General features: G+C 39.8%; 1 protein-coding gene across 24 annotated transcripts in view; it reads right to left on the bottom strand.

Annotated features, from left to right (window-relative positions):
* The window catches only part of USP54 (ubiquitin specific peptidase 54), a 149,316-nt gene that overhangs the window by 8,398 nt on the left and 120,282 nt on the right, over positions 1-20,636 (bottom strand). For 20 of the 24 annotated variants that reach the window (XM_067710528.1, XM_067710521.1, XM_067710527.1 and 17 more), the window contains 4 exons: positions 14,913-15,080; positions 12,319-12,438; positions 11,191-11,386; positions 7,753-9,131 (listed from right to left, as the gene is read on the bottom strand). In XM_067710528.1, the coding sequence (XP_067566629.1) occupies positions 7,753-9,131; positions 11,191-11,386; positions 12,319-12,438; positions 14,913-15,080 (1,863 nt within the window). The remainder of the gene's footprint in view (positions 1-7,752; positions 9,132-11,190; positions 11,387-12,318; positions 12,439-14,912; positions 15,081-20,636) is intronic. The other 4 variants (XM_067710543.1, XM_067710535.1, XM_067710544.1 and 1 more) reach the window with 2 other exon arrangements.

Below are 20,636 nucleotides of genomic sequence, written 5' to 3'. Positions count from 1 at the left end.
TGAATCCACTGGAGGATGGGCTCCTGGAACGTAGAAACAGGAGTTTCAGAATATGGATAGCTTCCTATAAGACTATAAGGATCTCAGAACACAGGCCTTGAAGAACCTTGTTGAGAAAGGGCTCTGTGGACAGATAGCTGAATAGCAAATATAATCAGCTTTGCTTCTGTCAGCCTTGGGCCCAAGACTTATAATACATACAGAGGAAATTATCTGATATAGTGATTCTCTAGAGTGTCTATGATGACAAAGGAACTATTATCTCCAGTCTGGTTAGGAATTGAAAATTATCATAGTAATCACATATTAAACCGACTCATTTTACAAAGCAGGAAAATGAGTTCCAGGATCTGACAAGTAGTAAGTAGTTTAACCAGGATTAAAACTCAAGTCTCTGCACTTACACTTCCAGTTATATACTACGAGCAGGAGCTCTTCAGCAACATTTTGTATGTGCAGTGCTCTTTTACTTCCCCCATTATCTTCTCTTTTTTTTTTTTTTCCTGTACACGGGCCTCTCACTGTTGTGGCCTCTCCCGTTGCGGAGCACAGGCTCCGGACACGCAGGTTCAGTGGCCATGGCTCACGGGCCCAGCCGCTCCGCGGCATGTGGGATCTTCCCGGACCGGGGCACGAACCCGTGTTCCCTGCATCAGCAGGCGGACTCCCAAGCACTGCGCCAGCAGGGAAGCCCCAGCTTCTCTCTTTTCTTCACTTAAATTCTAAATGTTTATCTCTTCCTCAAAATCTTGCGAGACTATTAAGAGATGAGCTGTTCCAAACTGGATATGTGACTCCCAAGGCGCTCACCCCAATACAACTAATTAAGCCTTCCATTCTGAAAATGCACACATCCTTGACCTACATTTGATATATATGTCTATTGCCAATTCATGTCTTGATTTGTTATTTTGATTCTGATATTGCTGATAGACTAAGCTAGAAGGCCAGTTATTTTCAATATTTCCTTGTGCTTAAATGCAGTGGTTCCAATACTACCTCAGATTCATCTAGAACTTTTAAAAAATACAGCTTTGTGTACCTCTCTGCAGACCTACTGAATCAAAATCTTTCTGGCTGGAGCCTGGGAATATTTATTTTTAAAAGGTTTCCACAAAAAGTGTGGGAGAATATCCTCAAACATTGTTGGAAGAAATGTGAAATGTTATAGTTTTCCTAAAAAGCAATCTAGAGATAACCATTAAGACTGAAAATATATTTATCCTCTTAACCAATAGTTCTACTCCTGGGAATAAGAAGCAAAACTATCTGTTTATTGCAGCCTTGTTTGTAGTGGCCAAGAACTAGAAATAAAGTAATGCCCATCTATAGCAGAATGGCTAAATACATTACGGTATCCTCAATATCAAATATTGTCCAGCCACTAAAAAGAATGAATTGAGTTAAACTAGATGACTTAGAGGAATTTTCATCAAGTATTGTTGAGTTAAAGGAAAAAAATCTGTAATATTATCCCCAAACAAAAAAAACACTATATATGTAGGTCTATATAGGATTATATGAACAGAGAAATACAGAAATATGCACATTAGACTACTGTCTGAGAAGGTGGTGGGGGATAAATGGTAGGGATTGATTTGAGGGAAGGAGAGAGAAACAAAAATTGTCTGTAGTAAAAACATCATAGGAACTTCCCTGGCTGTCTAGTGGTTAAGAATCTGCCTTACAATGAAGGGGACATGGGTTCGATCCCTGGTCAGGGAACTAAGATCCCACATGCCATGGGGCAAGTAAGCCCATGCCCCGTAACTACTGAGCATGCAGGCCACAACTAGAGAGCCCATGTGCCACAACTACTGAGCCCACGTGCTCTGGAGCCTGCACGCTCTGGAGCCCGTGCACCACAACTACAGAGAAGCCTGCCCAGCGCAGCAAGGGGCACATATGCTGCAACAGAAGATCCTGCATGCCACAACTAAGACCCGACGCAGTCAAAAATAAAATAAAATAAAATAAATAAATAAATATAAAACAACAACAACAACAATCATGTGTGCTATGATCCCATTTATATAAAATTATTCTGGGCTTCCCTGGTAGTGCAGTGGTTAAGAATCTGCCTGCCAATGCAGGGGACACAGGTTCGAGCCCTGGTCCAGGAAGATCCCACATGCCACGGAAAAACTAAGCCCTTGCACCACAACTACTGAGCCTGTGCTCTAGAGCCCGTGAGCCACAACTACTGAGCCTACGTGCCACAACTACTGAAGCCCATGTGCCTAGAGCCTATGCTCTGCAACAAGAGAAGTCATCTCAATGAGAAGCCCGCGCACTGCAACAAAGAATAGCCCCTGCTCGTTGCAACTAGAGAAAGCCCGCGCACAGCAATGAAGACCCAATGCAGCCAAAAATAAATAAATTTATTTTAAAAATAATAATAATAAAATTTTTCTTCCTTTTTTTAAAAAACCCATTCTTCAGGTGACTATGATGGACAGCCAGATTTAAGAATTACAGCTGTAATGGTTAGAATTTGGTGCTCCTCTAATCAAGTCAAGTGTGATTCCTACCTAGACAAGAAGGTAGCCATTGGAACCTCCTGAAGAGAGTAGACACTGATTCCTTTAAAGATACTTAAACAGAGATGGAGGTGGCCTTCTGTAAGGAGTACTGTTGAGGGGACTTCTCGATTTGATAGAATTAAGGTGACATCTACTCACTGATCAATAGTAACAAGAAGAAAGACTACCAGACATTATGTACTTCTTGATATGATATAAGCAGTCTAAGTACTACCTATGAAATATTCTTATTTTTAAAAAGTAAACCTGATTTTAATCAAGAATCAAACCTTCTAGCCCTAAGTACCAAGTTATAGGGAAAAAGAGGGTCTTAGGAGAAAGTGTTTTAAAAACAAAATGACAACAAAAAAACCTCTCCTAGAATATAATCTAAAACGTGGAAGACAAATGACCAAATTTCTTCAACAAATAAATGGCAAGGGGAAAAAAGAGACAGGAATCTTACAGGCTTAAAAGAAGCCTTGAGACACATCAACAAAATGCAATGTGTGGATCTTGTTTGGATTCTGATTCGAAATAAACCAACTGTGAAAAGACACCTGTGGGACAATTGAAAAAAATTGAATACTGGCTAGTTACTGTATTATATTAAGAAATTATTGCTAATTTTTTAGGTATAATAATATTATAGTTCTGCGTTTTAAAAAAGAGTCTTTATTTCTTAGAGATACATTCCAAACTATTTATGGAGGAAATGATATAATGTCTGGGATTTACTTTAAAATAATCCAGTGGGGAGGGAAAGTGGCAGGGGCGGGGGAGGGGTCCCTAAATCAAAATCAGCCATCGGTTGATAATTGGGCAAGATCATCTTGGAAGTTAGTGATAAGAACAAGGGGGTGATTATAGCATTTACTCTTTACTTTAGAATATATTTGAAGTTTTCCATAACAAAACATTATTTTTAATTTTTAAGATGATGTGTGAGCAACTTCAAAATACTATGAAATTTAGAATATAGGTCAAGGGCAGTGTTCACATAACCCTTTAGGAACTATAGTCATGTCAAAACTAATCTGGTTGCAAAATACCACATTCTATATGATTCTATTTATATGAAATGTCCAAAATAGGTCATCTATAGGCAGAAAATAGATTAGAGGTTTACTGGGGAGTGAATACTAATGGGTACAGGATTTCTTTTGGGGGTGATGAAAAAATACTTTAACTGATTGTGGTAATGGATGGACAACTCTGTCAATATCCTAAAAAACCACTAAATTGTACACTTTAAATAGGTGAATTGTCCAGTACATAAATTATATATCAATAAAGCTTTCTTTTTTTTAAAGCAATAAGTCATACAGAGAAAGACAAATACTATATGATCACTTATATGTGGAATCTTTAAAAAAGCCAAACTCATAGAAACAGAGAATGGAATGGTAGCTGCCAGGAGCCAGGGGGTGGGGGGAATATAGAGGTGCTGATCAAAGGGTACACATCATTTCCACTTATAAGATGAATAAGTTCTGAGGATCTAATGTATAGCATGGTGACTATGGTTAACAATATTGTATTACTATATACCTGAAAGTTGCTAAGACAGTAAATCTTAAATGTTCTCACCACAAAAAAAAGAAAGATATTGTAATTAGGTATGGTGATGGCTGTGTTAACTAACTTTGCTGTGGTAATCATTTTGCAATATATACATGTATCAAACCATCACACTGTAGACCTTAAACTTATACAGTGTTATTTGTCAACTATATCAATAAAATTGGAGAAAAAAAGTAATTTGGTGCTTAATAAATGCTTTACAATAAGATAAAGCAAGACTCCCCTAAAGATATATTCTGTCATATATGGATCCTAATTGGCATTTTCCTTCATCGTCTACTTCTTGATTTATTCCACTGATCTCTTCTTTATTCTGCCACGTCAGTTCTGAAAGACTCAATTTAAAAAAGAGACTCTAATAAAAATAAAATAAAAATAAAAAAGAGACTCTAACCAAAATAAAACCTAGTTTGGTTTCACAAGTTATTTTGAGGACTGATTCATTAACCGGATTTTTTAAATTAGTTTTTGTTCACTATTAAGTAAAAATTAATGGTTGCTAGGTACGCTTTCATACTGTTTTCAGAAGTATAGGGCTTCCCTGGTGGTGCAGTGGTTAAGAGTCCGCCTGCCGATGCAAGGGACACGGGTTCGTGCCCCAGTCCGGGAAGATCCCCCATGCCACGGAGAGGCTGGGCCGGTGAGCCATGGCCGCTGAGCCTGCGCGTCCGGAGCCTGTGCTCCGCAATGGGAGGGGCCACAACAGTGAGAGGCCCGCTTACCGCAAAAAACAAACAAACAAAAAAAACCAGAAGTATAATCTTCCTGAGCTTGCCAGTATGTATCAAGAGATTTTTTAAAGTTTATAACCTTCAACTAGTTATTACCCTTCAAAAAGTTTATTCTAAGGAGTTTATCAGAAATGTGGCCAAACTCTTAAGTATAAGGATATTCATCACAATGCTGTATTATCAAAAAATTTTAAGTAACCTAAATATTCAACCACAGTAGAATGGTTGAATATATTATGGTGTATTTATATGCAGCATATTATAGTCATTAAAAGTAGTTTTTTCCAAAGGGAAAATGCTTATGGATATAATGTAAGAAATCATGGGACTAAACTATATACATATATTATAATCCAGCTTTTTGTAAAAACAAAACAAATAAATATATAGTATATATGCATAAAAAACAAAACCAGAAGCAACATAGATGGAGATTATTATATTAAGTGAAGTAAGTCAGAGAAAGACAAATATAATACGATATCACTTATACGTGGAATCTAAAAAAATGACACAAATGAACTTATTTACAAAACAGAAATACTACAGACTCACAGACATAGAAAACAAACTTATGGTTACCAAAGGGGAAAGAGGGGGAGGGATAAAATGGGTGTTTGGGATTAACATATACACACTACTATATATAAAATAGATAAACAACAAGGACCTTCTGCATGGCACAGGGAACTATATTCAATATTTTGTAATACCTATAATGGAAAAAATCTGAAAAAGAATATATATATATATATACACACACACATATATATATGTATATATATACATATATATATGAACTAAATCACTTTGCTGTACACCTGAAACTAACACAACTTTGTAAATCAACTATACTTCAATTTTAAAAAAAGTATGTCATGACACTATTGATACTATGTATAAAATAGATAACTAATGAGAACATATTGTATAACACAGGGAATTCTACTTAGTGCACTGTGATGACCTGAATGGGACGGAAGTCCGGAAGGGAGGGGATATATGTATATGTATGGCTGATTAATTTTGCTGTACAGCAGAAACTAATACAACATTGTAAAGCAACTATACTCCAATAAAAATTAATTAGAAAAAAAAAGTAAACTAGGGGAAATTTGGAAAAAAAAAAAGTATGTCAACCAGAGGTGGGGGGCAGCAACCCAAAGCCAGAAGTAAACTCATGAAACTACTGCCAGGGTTATCAATGATTTTTGTTACTTTATATATTTTCAAAGCCATCTACAATAAAAAATGTTGCTATCTGGGGTAACATAAGGTTTGTTTTGTTTTGTTTTGTTTGTAATATAATGTTTGACATTCAATTGGTTAGTTCAGTTTTAATTGCAATATATTTTTATATGTGTTTATGATTCTTAAAATACTTGACATTCGTATATTCTTTCTCCCTTATATTAGAGAGGAAGCTAATTGAGGCAAACTCCAACTTTTCCTCATTCTTTGTAATCTTCCCATACTGCCCTGTCCTATGTATTAATACCTAAGGAGCACTTAAATGTTATTGCAAAGTTTACACTAGAGTGGAGATGCTAAAAAACATATCTTAATATTAAATCTTATATTTATATGATATCCCCCACTCTGATGCTCCTGGGAATATAGCAGATTTTCAATAACCACTTGTTTGGCTATAATTAAATATTGGTTGGCTGCATGCAAAGAACTATACCACCTAAACTGAAGATAAATTTCTGAGTTTAATTTTACAGAATCATACATATCATTTAAAGAGTTGGAAGGTATCTTTAAAAAATAAAATCATTGGGGCTTCCCTGGTGGCACAGTGGTTGAGAATCTGCCTGCCAATGCAGAGGACACGGTCTGGGAAGAGCCCTGGTCCAGGAAGATGCCACATGCCGCGGAGCAGCTGGGCCATTGTACCACAACTACTGAGCCTGCGCTCTAGAGCCCGCGAGCCACATCTACTGAGCCCACATGCCCCAAATACTGAAGCCCACGCGCCTAGAGCCCGTGCTCCACAACAGGAGAAGCTACCGCAATGAGAAGCTTGCGCACCGCAACAAAGAGTAGCCCCCGCTCTCCACAATCAGAGAAAAGCCCACGCGCAGCAACGAAAACCCAATGCAGCCAAAAACAATAAATAAATAAATAAATTTAAAAAATAATAAAATAAAATCATTGAACCAATTCTCTCATCTTATAAGTAAAAACTTGGATATTAAATGACTTGTCCAAATTTTTACTGACAGTTAATGATGGAGACAGAACAATAGTTCAGGCTTTGGAGTTCTTAAGTACATCATCCTTAAGTTATAAATATCCTTCATGTCTTCAGTTTACAGAACTAATTCTGTGCTGTGCATTTAACATTAGACTTCACTCTTCACACAACATAATCTCACAAAGAGTCGGTGAACAGGTACCCTACAAGCATACCACCTTGAAAATTCTAAACCTGGTAGTTCCTGAACGGATCAGGGAAGGTCTTGATATTGCTGGTTCAGTACGATCTGGATATGCCACACTGGAGACTTGGCTCAACGTGAACATCCTCATTGCAAGTTGGAGCTTGTTCCTAAGCCATAGAAGAATGACTTTTCCTCCCAGCCTCCCATACCTCATGCTGAGTCACTCTCAAAGGCCTAGGAACCACTCCTTAGCATTCATACTCAGCAGCCCTGGGCAAATACTCACTGGTCTCTTTAGAAGGAGGGAACTAGCTTGTGAGTGATGATTCTGCCCCGATTCTCCACTCTAGCCAGAAAAATGTCTAGCTTCTTGTCATGAAGTCTTTATGAATAAAGTCAGAAGTTCTACTGCTGCCTCCTAAGCTGAGGATATTATTTACATAGAACACCATCCCCCTTCTGATCTTATCTTCCTGCCTTCAGCTTTTCGATGCCCCCCACACCCCCTGCCCCTGGTTGCATTCTTACCTGTTTGGCTCAGTGGGTTCCAGGCCACTTCCTGCTGCCCCCATCCAGAAGAGCCAGATTGAGAAACCTGAAGACTGGCCTGGTAGAGAGACTCCAATTCTGAGGTCTCCTGCTCTGTGTCTTGGTTCCAATGTGGATGCAAAAGGATGTGGTTTCTTTCTGGATAAGTTACACAGGTATGGGAATCAGGAGGGGAGGACTTCATTCCTGGCCCAGGGACCCCAAGCTGAGAATCACAAAGCCTTGTAACATTCAACCAGGAATCCAAAGGCAAGGAAGTTCCCAAGTTGACACTGCTGCCCAGCTCCTTAGGCCTAGCATCTCTCACTTGAGATGGTTTCCCATGGTAAATACCTGACTCTGCCAACCTGGACTGTCCTCCCCTAGAAGTTTCACCATTAGGCAGCCCAGAGTTCATGGCAAGAGAAGGATGATCAGCAGGCTCTCCCCAGGAAGGCAGTCTGTTCCTACCATCCACAGAGGGTTGTTGTTTTGCCCAAGGCCAATGACCTTTCCCTTGACCCTGTGGGAATGGAGGCTTTGAGTCAGAAAGGGAAGAGTCCTTCCTTAGACTGTTGGGCAAACTTCTATCCTGGGAACCTGTACCATCCCTTGTGGAGGTGCCCTGCATCCTCTGGAACTGCTCTGCCAGAGAGCGGACAAGCCCCTTTGCAGTAGGAAACTCTGGCCTATAGGGGTCCTCGCTGCCTCCATCCACTTTTGAAGTCAATGAAGTTTTGAGGCTTTGGGTTTGGAGGCATTGGTTAGTTTTCTGTAAGGTATTAGGAGAGTGAAGCACAGAAGAGGAAGGAGCAGGCATTATGGAGTGGCAGGCCCTGTACAGAGAAAGGCTGGGCTGAGCTGATGAACTTGAAGGACCACAGCCTAGACTGTGTGCATCTCCTCTCTCAGAGGTGGTTGTTCCAGTTGGCTGTAGCCAAGGCATCACCTGGGATGAGTCAGCAGGATCCCTCTTTTCTTGAAATAGCTGTTCTTGATCAGTGCCTCTTCCTCCTTGTTGGGGGAACCTTGTACAGCTGCTGTTGTCCCCCCTGTAGCTTTGCAGCTCACCCTCTGGTTCCCAACCATGATGAGAATTCTTCTCAGTTCTCCCTGGTGTTTTATGTAAGCCCTGCCTGTGGAACACAGAGGGGTCAATGCTGTCCACCTCAACAGAAGTAAGAAGGTTCGAGGCAGACCCACCAGAGGAATTGTGCTGTGGAGCAGACAGGGCAGATGACTCTGGGAATAATGGCGAGTGTGACTCATGGCAGGAAGCGGATGAGTAGATGAAAGAACTGGCCCCAAACTCTGTATTCATGTAGGGTTCCAGTTGGGCCTCCTGGCTTAACAATACTTGGAGCGGGATAGGCTGTTCACTGAAATAAATAGAGAGAGCCAGTCATAAGCTGTCTTAATTGACAAGATCACTTACAAAAATAACTGTTCATTTGGTTTCCATTTCTAGCTATTCACAGAGGTAATGGTGAAAATAAATGGAAAGACAAGCATAAGTAGAGTCAACAGATCAGAGGTTCACAAGAGAAGGCACATAGTCGGCTCACACCTAAGTAACAGGTAATATTAATTCTCTTTATTAAATACCCTCATCAAAGTTGCCCACAGTAATAGTAAATAAAGCTCTTGCTAATATTCTTCATTCCCTGTAAAGTCCCATTCCAATCATATTCTACTTACAAATTCAAAAACAAAAATTGCTCATGCCATATGCAAATGACAATAGAATGTAAGCAAAGCCTAGAAATCACTCATCCCTAGGGTCCTGAGAGGCAGATCAGCCAAAAGAACCAGAAGGCCACATTTACAGAGTACAGGATGATTTGGGCTCCTGGGATTAATATAAAAATCAACCATTTCAAATTTTTTTTTTTTTTTTTTTCTTTTTGTAGTACGCGGGCCTCTCACTGTTGTGGCCTCTCCCGTTGCGGAGCAGAGGCTCCGGACGTGCAGGCTCAGCGGCCATGGCTCACGGGCCCAGCCGCTCCGCGGCATGTGGGATCTTCCCGGACCGGGGCACGAACCCGTGTCCCCTGCATCGGCAGGCGGACTCTCAACCACTGCGCCACCAGGGAAGCCCTCAAATGTATTTTTATAATCTGGATTTGGTTGTATTTGTTTACTGAGATATTTCCCCAAAGTAATGTGCTGTGACTCTCTTGAGATTTGGGAGTGGAAGTAGGGATTAACTGCAGTTAGATTTCTTACTAATTGTTTTGTATTTCTGACCTAAAGAACTCAGGGCTAGAAGCACTTAGATAAAACCTCAATCACTCACATACATCTAATGGCAGAAGTTTTCTGAAAAGAGTTTAGCTGCCTAAATTGCTTATAATCAAAACACATCTCTGAAAAAAAAAAAAAAAAACACATCTCTGATCAGATTCTCAAATTAGCATTCAGCGAATGGGGTAAACAATAGGAGAAAAGAAGAAAGAAGAAGATCCTAGCTATGAGCATTAAATTTGAATGATAATACACTATAAACTTTTGTGGGCATAGTCATTCAATCACCCTTACAACATTTTGAAGAATATGATATTACTTATAAGGAAAGCCTAATGGAGTCAAACAGACCTGGATTTGAATTCCATGCTTCTACCACTTACTAGCTGAGTAATCCTGGGTACCTTACTTATCTCATCCTCTCTGAGCCTGAGTTTTCTTATTTATAAACCATTGCTAAATAGTAATCCCTGTCTCCTAAGGTTATTGTGAGAATTAGATAAAATAAAACATAAAAGAGTTTAGCTTAGTGCCTGAGCAAATATTCAAAAAATGTTAGCTTCTTTTATAATGTTTATATTCTGAAAACTACTCAGGCTTGTTAACAGCCAAAATTAATTCTTACTTAAATCTATCTATTCTCAGTAACAGCCAATTTCAAGGGCTAAAATGGGGAAACTACACCAATGGCCATGGGGACTTTTTTCCTACTCCTGACCATAGGGAAGCAAAACAAAGGGAATCTTTGTGTCTCCTCTCAACGGATCAATCAGAGCAAGGAAGACTGCTTTCTCTACTTCCTTGAGGGACAGGAAGCACTGAAATCTCAAAATAAATCACACGGTTTCTACTGCAAAGTGAAATGTAACTCAGATTGCCATGTCTAAGACCATAATATGTACAAATTTAATAGTCATGTTATTACACAAGTCCAGAGACAAACTCACCCACAGGAAATATAGACAAGTGGTCTATTTATTATGCTATACTCTCTGCATCTTTCTAGGAACTATTAAGAAAAGGACCAGCAGTGGGATGAGCTTTTCATTGTATGTCTGACCTGAGAGAAGAAATCTTTTCAGAGGACTCTTCTCTCTCCCCTGGAGTCGCCAAGACAATGAGAGCTGGCTATGGAGCACCCATGGTCACTTCCTCCCCTGGCGTCCATAAACTACAATGGTTCCCAGGCACTACCTTGTTGGCTGAGGGAGGGCTCCCCTCTGTGAGGGGAGGCAGGCTGAGGGCTGCGACGGCGGCTGAGATGGTTGCTGCTGCTGCATGCGATCCTGCAGGCTCCGTGCTTTTCGAATAGTGATTTGCAGCTTCTTATCGACTAGGGCTCTGCTGTGCGTGCTAGAGCTGGCACCATGCAGGGCAAGTCTTAGTTTAGCTAAAATGCAAAAGAAAATATAGCAGAAACAGAACACAAAAATACAAACAAAAATAAAAAGAATAAAATTCAACCAAAAATGAGCAAAGATATGCAGTAAAACTCAAAATATGCAGCAGGAATACAAGGCGTGGACCATGCATATGTTGTCCAGGGCACAGAGCTGCCTCTGGCTATAAGGAACATTCATGGAAGCCATGGAGGCCAAACAGGTTAATTCAAATTTAAAAAACAAACAAAAAGCTAAACTAAAATGAGTCAGGAAGATAAACTGGTGCTTCCATCTTAGACGTTGCCACTCTCATTGTCCTTTGCAACTGACCTGTCCGACTCTGGTCTCCATTCTCTGCTCCCATCTCCCCCTTCCTGATGGCCAACAGCAGAAATAAGATCCAAACCTGCATCTGTCTTTATAGAACACAGTTTCTTGTGGGTCACATTAAAGAACCAGATACAAATTCTAAGCCTTAGTCCCTTGCTGTAACCTTATGGTGCAGCATAACAGGAAGGCAGGGGAGAAACATAAAAAATCAAATATGCAATACAAAGTCACAGGCCTGGGAAGTCACAGTCAATTTATTCATTTCTTCCTGCCCTAAGCTCCACCTCACTAGTCAGTAACTAGAGAAAGAGCAGACTAACCTCACATCTGAGATCTAACTTTATTTTGGGATTAGAAGGTAGGTCTGGCTGGATAGTTCATTTGTAGACTTCTGCTGAGGTTTTCCCAGTAACTATCCATAGGCCACAGTGACAATGCCTAGCACATTTAGAAATCTGAAGGGCAAAAGATAGCTAAAGTGCCTCAGTTTGGGGGAGTGACAGTGAGGAGACTTAAAAGCTGTTTTTATCCTATCTGAGTGACGACACTAATAATACCTATTGTGAAGTTAGTGAAAAGTGCCATAGCCATAGCGGTTAAAGTTACTTACAGATAGCTTCGTTACAGAGAGCCAAAGCGGCAGCACAGTCTCCCTTCTGTTCCAGATGCAGCGACTCTTCAAACACTGAATCTGCCTCTTGTAGGGACCTCTCAAAGCCGTCACTCCTCCCTGAAAGGGCCAGCACTTTTCATTTTCATAACAATCTGTTCCAACTTTTCCTATGTGCTGTTTTTTCCCTTCAGTGCACATAGATCATTGCTGCTGAGCCTCTGGTCCACCCTTACTCCAACTGACCATTACTATTAAGAATTCTCTGAAACACGTAGGACATCCATTTTTGCCTTAGCTGAGACTTTACCAAAGCCATGAAAGAGGGGCATGTCATTGTCCACCACATATTCCAACTCCAAGACCTCTAAGGGAGGCCCTCAAGGAAAGAACAAAGTACTGTCTATAATAGAAGGGTGGGTTCTTATGCCTGGAACTGACGTGCTTCTCTACAGTGCAACAAGATACATCTTGGCAACCTGTGTTCAACGCCCCAGATCTCCACCAAGACCTCCACTGCTGTGTTAAGGCAAAAGTGGCTTCAGTACTCTGTGAAAAGCCATCTGTAACACTTCTTTCCTACATAATTCATAGTTTTCTTTGTACCACCTGCACCTGGAAAATCAATACCCCTCTTGGGCACAGGTGTTCTACGGTTCCTAACTTCAATGTATCTACCAGGCCAGTGGAAATGCCCTTGTTCTTGGTTTGCACACACATACCTTTCATCAGCACTGCTAAGTATTTACTTCTATCATGCCCTTGCTCACCAAACCTACTGTAAAAAAGTCACCTTCCCTTGCAGTGAGCATAAGATGTTGCTTCCTCCCCTGAAAGTGAATGTGTGCCAAAGCAGGTGCAGGACAGTCTAGGGACAGCGCCACATGAAAAGCAAGAAAGTACTGTAAGGGCAACTTTTGTAAAAGAATTCTCAAGTTTATATATCCCCTTGCCTTTTACTCACTCATAACCATAAATTAGTAGTAACCTGTAACCCAAGTTCACCTACAATGGGATTAATGGTGAGTTTTCACAAGCTCACAGGAAAAAAAAAATCATTTCTCCCATAATGCACCTATCCTCCATTAACCTCCAGCTGTACATGGTAAGAAAAGCTCTTCCATACCCCTAACATTCACTCCCTAATTCACCAATAGCTTCGGAGAACAATGAGAAGGAAGTAGAAGTAACAAGTTGGTTCTGAAGATCTTGACATTTGGGTTCTACTCCACTGCTAGAGGTATGGTCCCTGGGGTAGGGGGTACTCAGGCCTGAAGTTTTCTCACTATATCTGAAATCAATTGAATCTATACAACCTTTATAATCAGAGGTGGTGGCTAGAGCAATTAAAACAAAAAAAGTTCTCTACAGAGATATAGGCAAACTATATAGTTGGTCAATGATTGTACTAAATTTTAATTCTTATCCTCTAGAATCTTAGCACTCCATTCCTTGCTCTAAACCAAAGTGTATGGAGAACTGACAATGAAATACAGCCAGAGGGATCCACTCTCAACTCTAAGGTACTACCCAACTGACAGAGCGGGGAGAAAGGCAAGGGAGGAAGATGACAAGACCCCTCTTTCAGAAGCAATATGAACCTGAGACACCAATGTGATATAGCTTAAGGACAAAAAGGAAGAAAAAACTATCGAAACATAGGGACATCTAAGAAATTAGGAATGGTAAACTAATTTGGAGACAAAAAACAATGCCTTGGAAAGTATAAAGCAACAACTGCCTTGAATCAAAAGACAGTAGGATTAGAAGAGAAAAGTAGCCCCCAAATAAGCCCAGGAAGTTTTCCTAAGTGTTGATAAGAAGAAAGAAGTGATCAAAAGAAAGCAGCCACCCAAAACAGCATCGGCTCCTATTCTTTACACTACTTTAGCACAATTTGTTGCATCTGGAGGTTCTGAATAATAAACTCATTTCATAGAAAAACACAGATATAGGTTTCAGGGCCTATTTAAAATAGATATCTCAGCCTTTTTGAACTCTTATTTTGAAGGCTAGTCTCTGCTGGTACAAAGTGATGTCCTAAAGCAATTGAAGGGAGAAAAAGTAACTAATGTGGGGCAGCTGGAGAAGCTGAAATAAAGTCCATGAAAATCGTGTGAGATTGGGATATGAATCATCAGAGGATCAAAAGGAAATCAGGCTCTGTGTTCTTAGAACCTGTTTGGTAGATCCACTTCCCTGAAGCTCCAGGTAGGAAATCTCAAGGGCATATTTCTGCTGAGCGAGAAGAATTCCCCTCACTGTCAGTGTGGCTCACTCACTGCCTTTTTCTGCTGTTTCTGAATTGTGAGTAGTTTAATTTACATCTTATATAGCTGTTCATCAGAAATATTTTTCATGAACAATATACTATCTTCAATCTACAAGCTTTTAATAAATGGGCCCCAAATCAGTGCCTGTCTCTAACCAATAGGCCTGTCACCTCCTACTTTAACTAGCTCTCACTGAAATGGCTGAATTAAGATAAAATATAACTTGGCTAAAGAGAAGACAGAATTTATGAGCTTGAATACTTTTTTCCTCCCAGCTTTCTCTGTCCCCATCACCCACAACCTAATGCTCACAACAATTACCCTGATTCTGCAGTTCATCTAAGTCCATGAAGCGGCTGGGATGAGGGTTAAACCCTTTAGCTGCCTCTAATTCCTTCTCTCGTTTCCTTTGAAGTTCCTGTTCCTGGGCCCTTCTGGCCACCTCTTCCTGCAATTCATCCAGTTCAGTTTTGGAAGATATCTCCCCACCTGGAATAAAAGCAAGGGAGAAGAGAAGTCGCCACATTTCCATAACCAAGACTAAGCACTTGCTGTATTTATGGCCACAGCACTGCTTTTCCTTTGGAACTCTTGGCTTCAGTCTGGAGTTCATATCTGCATAGTGCTTTCCATTTCAGATTCAGGATGATACCTAGGCCATGAATAATAATAATATTTATTGGGTGCATTATAACAACAATAACATCATGACAACTAACATTTGTTGAGTATTTACTACGTGACAGGCATAGCTGTAAGCACTTTTACATATGTTATTTAATTCTCACAATAATATGTGAGGTAGATACTATTATTGCCCACATTTTAAGAATGAAGAAACTGAGTCACAAAGATGATAAATAACTTACCCAAGGTAACAAAAATGGCAAACGGTAAAGCTGAATTAAAGTCAAATAGGTTAAATTCATAATCTGTGCTTTTAACTACTAGAAAGCATTCTCTACCATGTGCTACCAGTGACTCACCAGGAAGCTTCAAACAAGTCAATTTCTCCCTCTTAATTTCCACCACCTTTTTAATGAGTTTGGAAAATATTGATAGTAGTAAAAATTCAATTTTTTCAGTGTTCACAGATGGAACCAAACAGATCTAAAAGGATGTCCATGATATATTAAGTGAAAAATCAAGTGACAGAATAGTATCTATAGTATGACTCCCTTTTATTTATTTTTAAATGCTAGTAATAAACTTACCTATGGACAACTAGGGCAGCTGCCAGATGCTGGTGGGGGACCTTGATGCCCAGGGAGACAGGAGGAACCCCCAAGCGACCCGGTAGGACATTGGGGGACTAAGGGGGGAGGAGAAGTGGAGGCAGGACAGGACCTGTGCCCCCAAGGGGTGGCTGGGAGCAGGGAGGGGTTCCCGTGTCTGGAGGGAGCCTCGGGGGCTCAGATCAGGGGGGGCATGCCTGGTGTTTCCCCTGCCCAATTGGCCCGGGAAACTTGCCCAGCTCTCAGGCCCGGTCCTACACCCTCAAAAGGCCCCTTCTACTACACTGGTTCTGGGGGCATATGAGGGAGGCTGGAGGAGAACAGAAGAGGCAGGCGGGATGGAGGGGCCCTCCAGGACGGAGGAACAGGAGAGTCACAGAGGGAGTGTGCCCTGCCCACTTGGGCTGGGAAGCCTGCTGGCTCCCAGGCTGGGTCCCCCACCCACCAAAACCAGAGGCACGCCTGGACCCCTACTGTTATGTTGAGCCTAAGCCCCACCCCCCCATGGCCTTTTCCAGCCCTGTGCGTCCTAAGCACAGGCCTCGCCCACCACCTAAACCCCACCCGTGCCTAAGCCCTGCCCCCACAGCCAAGGCCTTTTCTGCCTTTTTTTTTCTTTTTTCCCCTCCTCTTTTTTACTATTGTGGTTCTGTTTTACCTTCTGGTTGTTGTTTCATCTATATTTTTATTTTCATTTTATTTCTAACATATCTGTTAGTTTCCTAGTCTAATTTTATTTTTACTCTTTGTTATTGTTCTGTTTTATTTTTTGCCACCCCACACGGTTTGCGGCATCATGGTTCACAAACCGGGGGCTGGGCCCAAGCTCCTGTGGTGGAAACTCCAAATCCGAACCACTGGACTAACAGAGAACCTCAGACCCCAGAGAATATTCATCGGAGTGAGGTCTCCCAGAGGTCCTCAACTCAGCACCAAGACCCAGATCTACCCAAGAGGCCACAAACTTCAGTGCTGGAAGCCTCAGGCCAAAAAACCAGTAAGACAGAAACACAATCCCACTCATAAAAAAAAAAAAATTAGCCAGCAAAAAAATATGTCATAGATGAAGGAGCAAGGTAAAAACCTACAAGACCAAATAAATGAAGAAGAAATAGGCAATCTATCTGAAAAAAAATTCAGAGTAATGATAGTAAAGTGATCCAGAATCTCAGAAATAGAATGGAGGTACAGATTGAGAAAATACAAGAAATATTTAACAAAGACCTAGAAGAACTAAAGAACAAACAAACAGAGGTGAACAACACAATAAGTGAAATGAAAAATACACTAGAAGGAATCAATAACAGAATAACTGAGGCAGAAGAACGAGTAAGTGAGCTGGAAGACAGAATGGTGGAAATAACCGCTGAGGAGCAGAATAAAGGAAAAAGAATGAAAAGAATTGAAGACAATCTCAGAGACATCTGGCGCAACACTTAATGTACCAACATTCGAATTGTAGGGGTCCCAGAAGAAAAAGAAGGGTCTGAGAAAATATTTTTGAAGAGATTATAGTGGAAAACTTCCCTAACATGGGAAAGGAAATAGTCACTGAAGTCCAGGAACTGCAGAGAGTCACATACAAGATAAACCCTAGGAGAACCACACCAAGACACATATTAATCAAACTAACAAAAACTAAATGCAAAGAAAAAATATTAAAAACAGAAAGGGAAAAGCAAAAAATAACATACAAAGGAATCCCCATAAGGGATTTTTCAGCTGATTTTTCAGCAGAAACTCTGCAGGCCAGAAGGGAGTGGCAGGATATACTTAAAGTGATAAAAGAGAATAACCTACAACCAAGATTACCCAGCAAGGATCTCATTCAGATTCAAGGGAGAAATCAAAAGCTTTTCAGACAACCAAAAGCCAAGAGAATTCAGCACCACAAAACCAGCTTTACAACAAATGCTAAAGGAAACTTCTCTAGGCAGGAAACACAAGAGAAGAAAAAGACCCATAAAACAAACTCAAAACAATTAAGAAAATGGTAATAGGAACATACATATCGATAATAACCTTCAATGTAAATGGATTAAATGCCCCCACCAAAAGACACAGACTGGATGAATGGATACAAAAACAAGACCCATTATGAGCTGTCTACAAGAGACCCACTTCAGACTCAGGGACACATACAGACTAAAAGTGAAGGGATGGAAAAAGATATTCCATGCAAATGGAAATCAAAAGAAAGCTAGAGTAGCAATACTTGTATCAGATAAAATAGACTTTAAAAGAAAGACTGTTACAAGAGATAAGGAAGGACACTACATAATGATCAAGGGATCAATCTAAGAAGAAGATATAACAATTATAAATGTTTATGCACCCAACATAGGAGCACCTCAATACAAAAGGCAAATGCTAACAACCATGAATGGGGAAATCGACAGTAACACAATAATAGTAGGGGACTTTAACACCCCACTTACACCAATGGACAGATCATCCAAACAGAAAATAAATAAGGAAACACAAGCTTTAAATGACACAATAGACCAGATAGATTTAATTGATATTTATAGAAGATTCCACCTGAAAGTGGAAGAATACACTTTCTTCTCAAGTGCACACTGAACATTCTCCAGGATAGGTCACATCTTGGGTCACAAATCAAGCCTCGGAAAATTTAAGAAAACTGAAATCGTACCAAGCATCTTTTTTGACCACAATGCTATGAGATTGGAAATCAATTACAGAAAAAAACTGTAAAAAACACAAATACATGGAGGCTAAACAGCGTGCTACTAAATAACCAAGAGATCACTGAAGAATCAAAGAAGAAATTAAAAATACATAGAAACAAATGACAATGAAAACACAATAACCCAAAACCTATGGGATACAGCAAAAGCAGTTCTAAGAGGGAAGTTTACAGCAATTCAATCTCACCTCACGAAACAAGAAAAATCTCAAATAAACAATCTAACCCTACACCTAAAGCAACTAGAGGAAGAAGAACAAAGAAAACCCAAAGTCAGTAGAAGGAAGGAAATCATAAAGATCAGAGAAGAAATAAATGAAATAGAGATGAAGAAAACAATAGCAAAGATCAATAAAACTAAAAGTTGGTTCTTTGAGAAGATAAAATTGATACACCATTAGCCAGACTCATCAAGAAAAAAGGGAAAGGATGCAGATCAATAAAATTAGAAATGAAAAAGGAGAAATCACAACTTGACACCACAGAAATACAAAGGATTATAAGAGACTACTACAAACAACTATATGCCAATAAAATGGACAACCATGAAGAAATGGACAAATTCTTGGAAAGGTACAATTTTCCAGACTGAACCAAGAAGAATTAGAAAATATAAACAGACCTATCACAAGTAATGAAATTGAAACTGTAATTAAAAATCTTCCAACAAACAAAAGTCCAGGACCAGATGTCTTCACAGGTGAATTCTATCAAACATTTAGAGAAGAGCTAATACCCATCCTTCTCAAACTCTTCCAAACAACTGCAGAGGGAGGAACACTCCCAAATTCGTTCTACAAAGCCACCATCACCCTGATACCAAAACCAGAAAAAGATATCACAATAAAAGAAAATTATAGACCAATATCACTGATGAACATAGATGCAAAAATACTGAACAAAATACTAGCAAACAGAATCCAACAACATATTAAAATGATCATCAACCATGATCAAGTGGAATTTATCCCAGGAATGCAAGGATTCTTCAATATACGCAAATCATTCAATGTGATACACCATATTAACAAATTAAGGAATAAAAACCATATGATCATCTCAATAGATGCAGAAAAAGCTTTTTACAAAATTCAACACCCATTTATGATAAAAACTCCCCAGAAAATGGGCATAGAGGGAAACTACCTCAACATAATAAAGGCCATATATGACAAACCCACAGCAAACATCATACTCATTTCCACTAAGATCAGAAACAAGACAAGGATGTCCACTCTTACCACTCTTATTCAACATAGTTTTGGAAGTCCTAGCCACAGCAATCAGAGAAGAAAAAGAAATAAAAGGAATACAAATTGGAAAAGAAGAAGTAAAACTGTCACTGTTTGCAGATGACATGATACTATACATAGAAAACCCTAAAGATGCCACCGGAAAACTACTAGAACTAATCAATGAATTTGGCAAGGTTGCAGGATACAAAATTAATGCACAGAAATCTCTGGCATTCCTATACACTAACAACGAAAAATCAGAAAGAGAAATTAAGGAAACAATCCCATTTACCACTGCAACAAAAACAATAAAATAACTAGGTATAAACCTACCTAAGGAGGCAAAAGAGCTGTATGCAGAAAACTATAAAACACTGATGAAAGAAATCAAAGATGACATAAACCGATGGAGAAATACACCATGTTCTTGGATTGGAAGAATTAACATAGTGAAAATGACTATACTACCCAAAGCAATCTACAGATTCAATGCAATCTCTATCAAACTACAATGGCATTTTTCACAGAACTAGAACAAAAAATTGCACAATTTGTATGGAAGCACAAAAGACCCTGAATAGATAAAGCAATCTTGAGAAAGAAAAATGGAGTTGGAGGAATCAGGCTCCTTGACTTCAAACTATTCTACAAAGCTACAGTAATCAAGATGGTATGGTACTGGCACAAAAACAGAAATACAGATCAATGGAACAGCATACAAAGCCCAGAGATAAACCCACGCACATGTGGTCACCTAATTTATGACAAAGGAGGCAAGAAAATACAATGAAGAAAAGACAGCCTCTTCAATAAGTGGTGCTGGGAAAACTGGACAGCTACATGTAAACGAATGGAATTAGAACAC

The sequence above is a fragment of the Pseudorca crassidens genome, chromosome 16 (genome assembly GCF_039906515.1).
Source record: "Pseudorca crassidens isolate mPseCra1 chromosome 16, mPseCra1.hap1, whole genome shotgun sequence".
NCBI lineage: Eukaryota > Metazoa > Chordata > Mammalia > Artiodactyla > Delphinidae > Pseudorca > Pseudorca crassidens.
The sequence above is the reverse complement of the archived record's forward strand: the minus strand, read 5'-3'. Positions and strand labels throughout refer to the sequence as shown.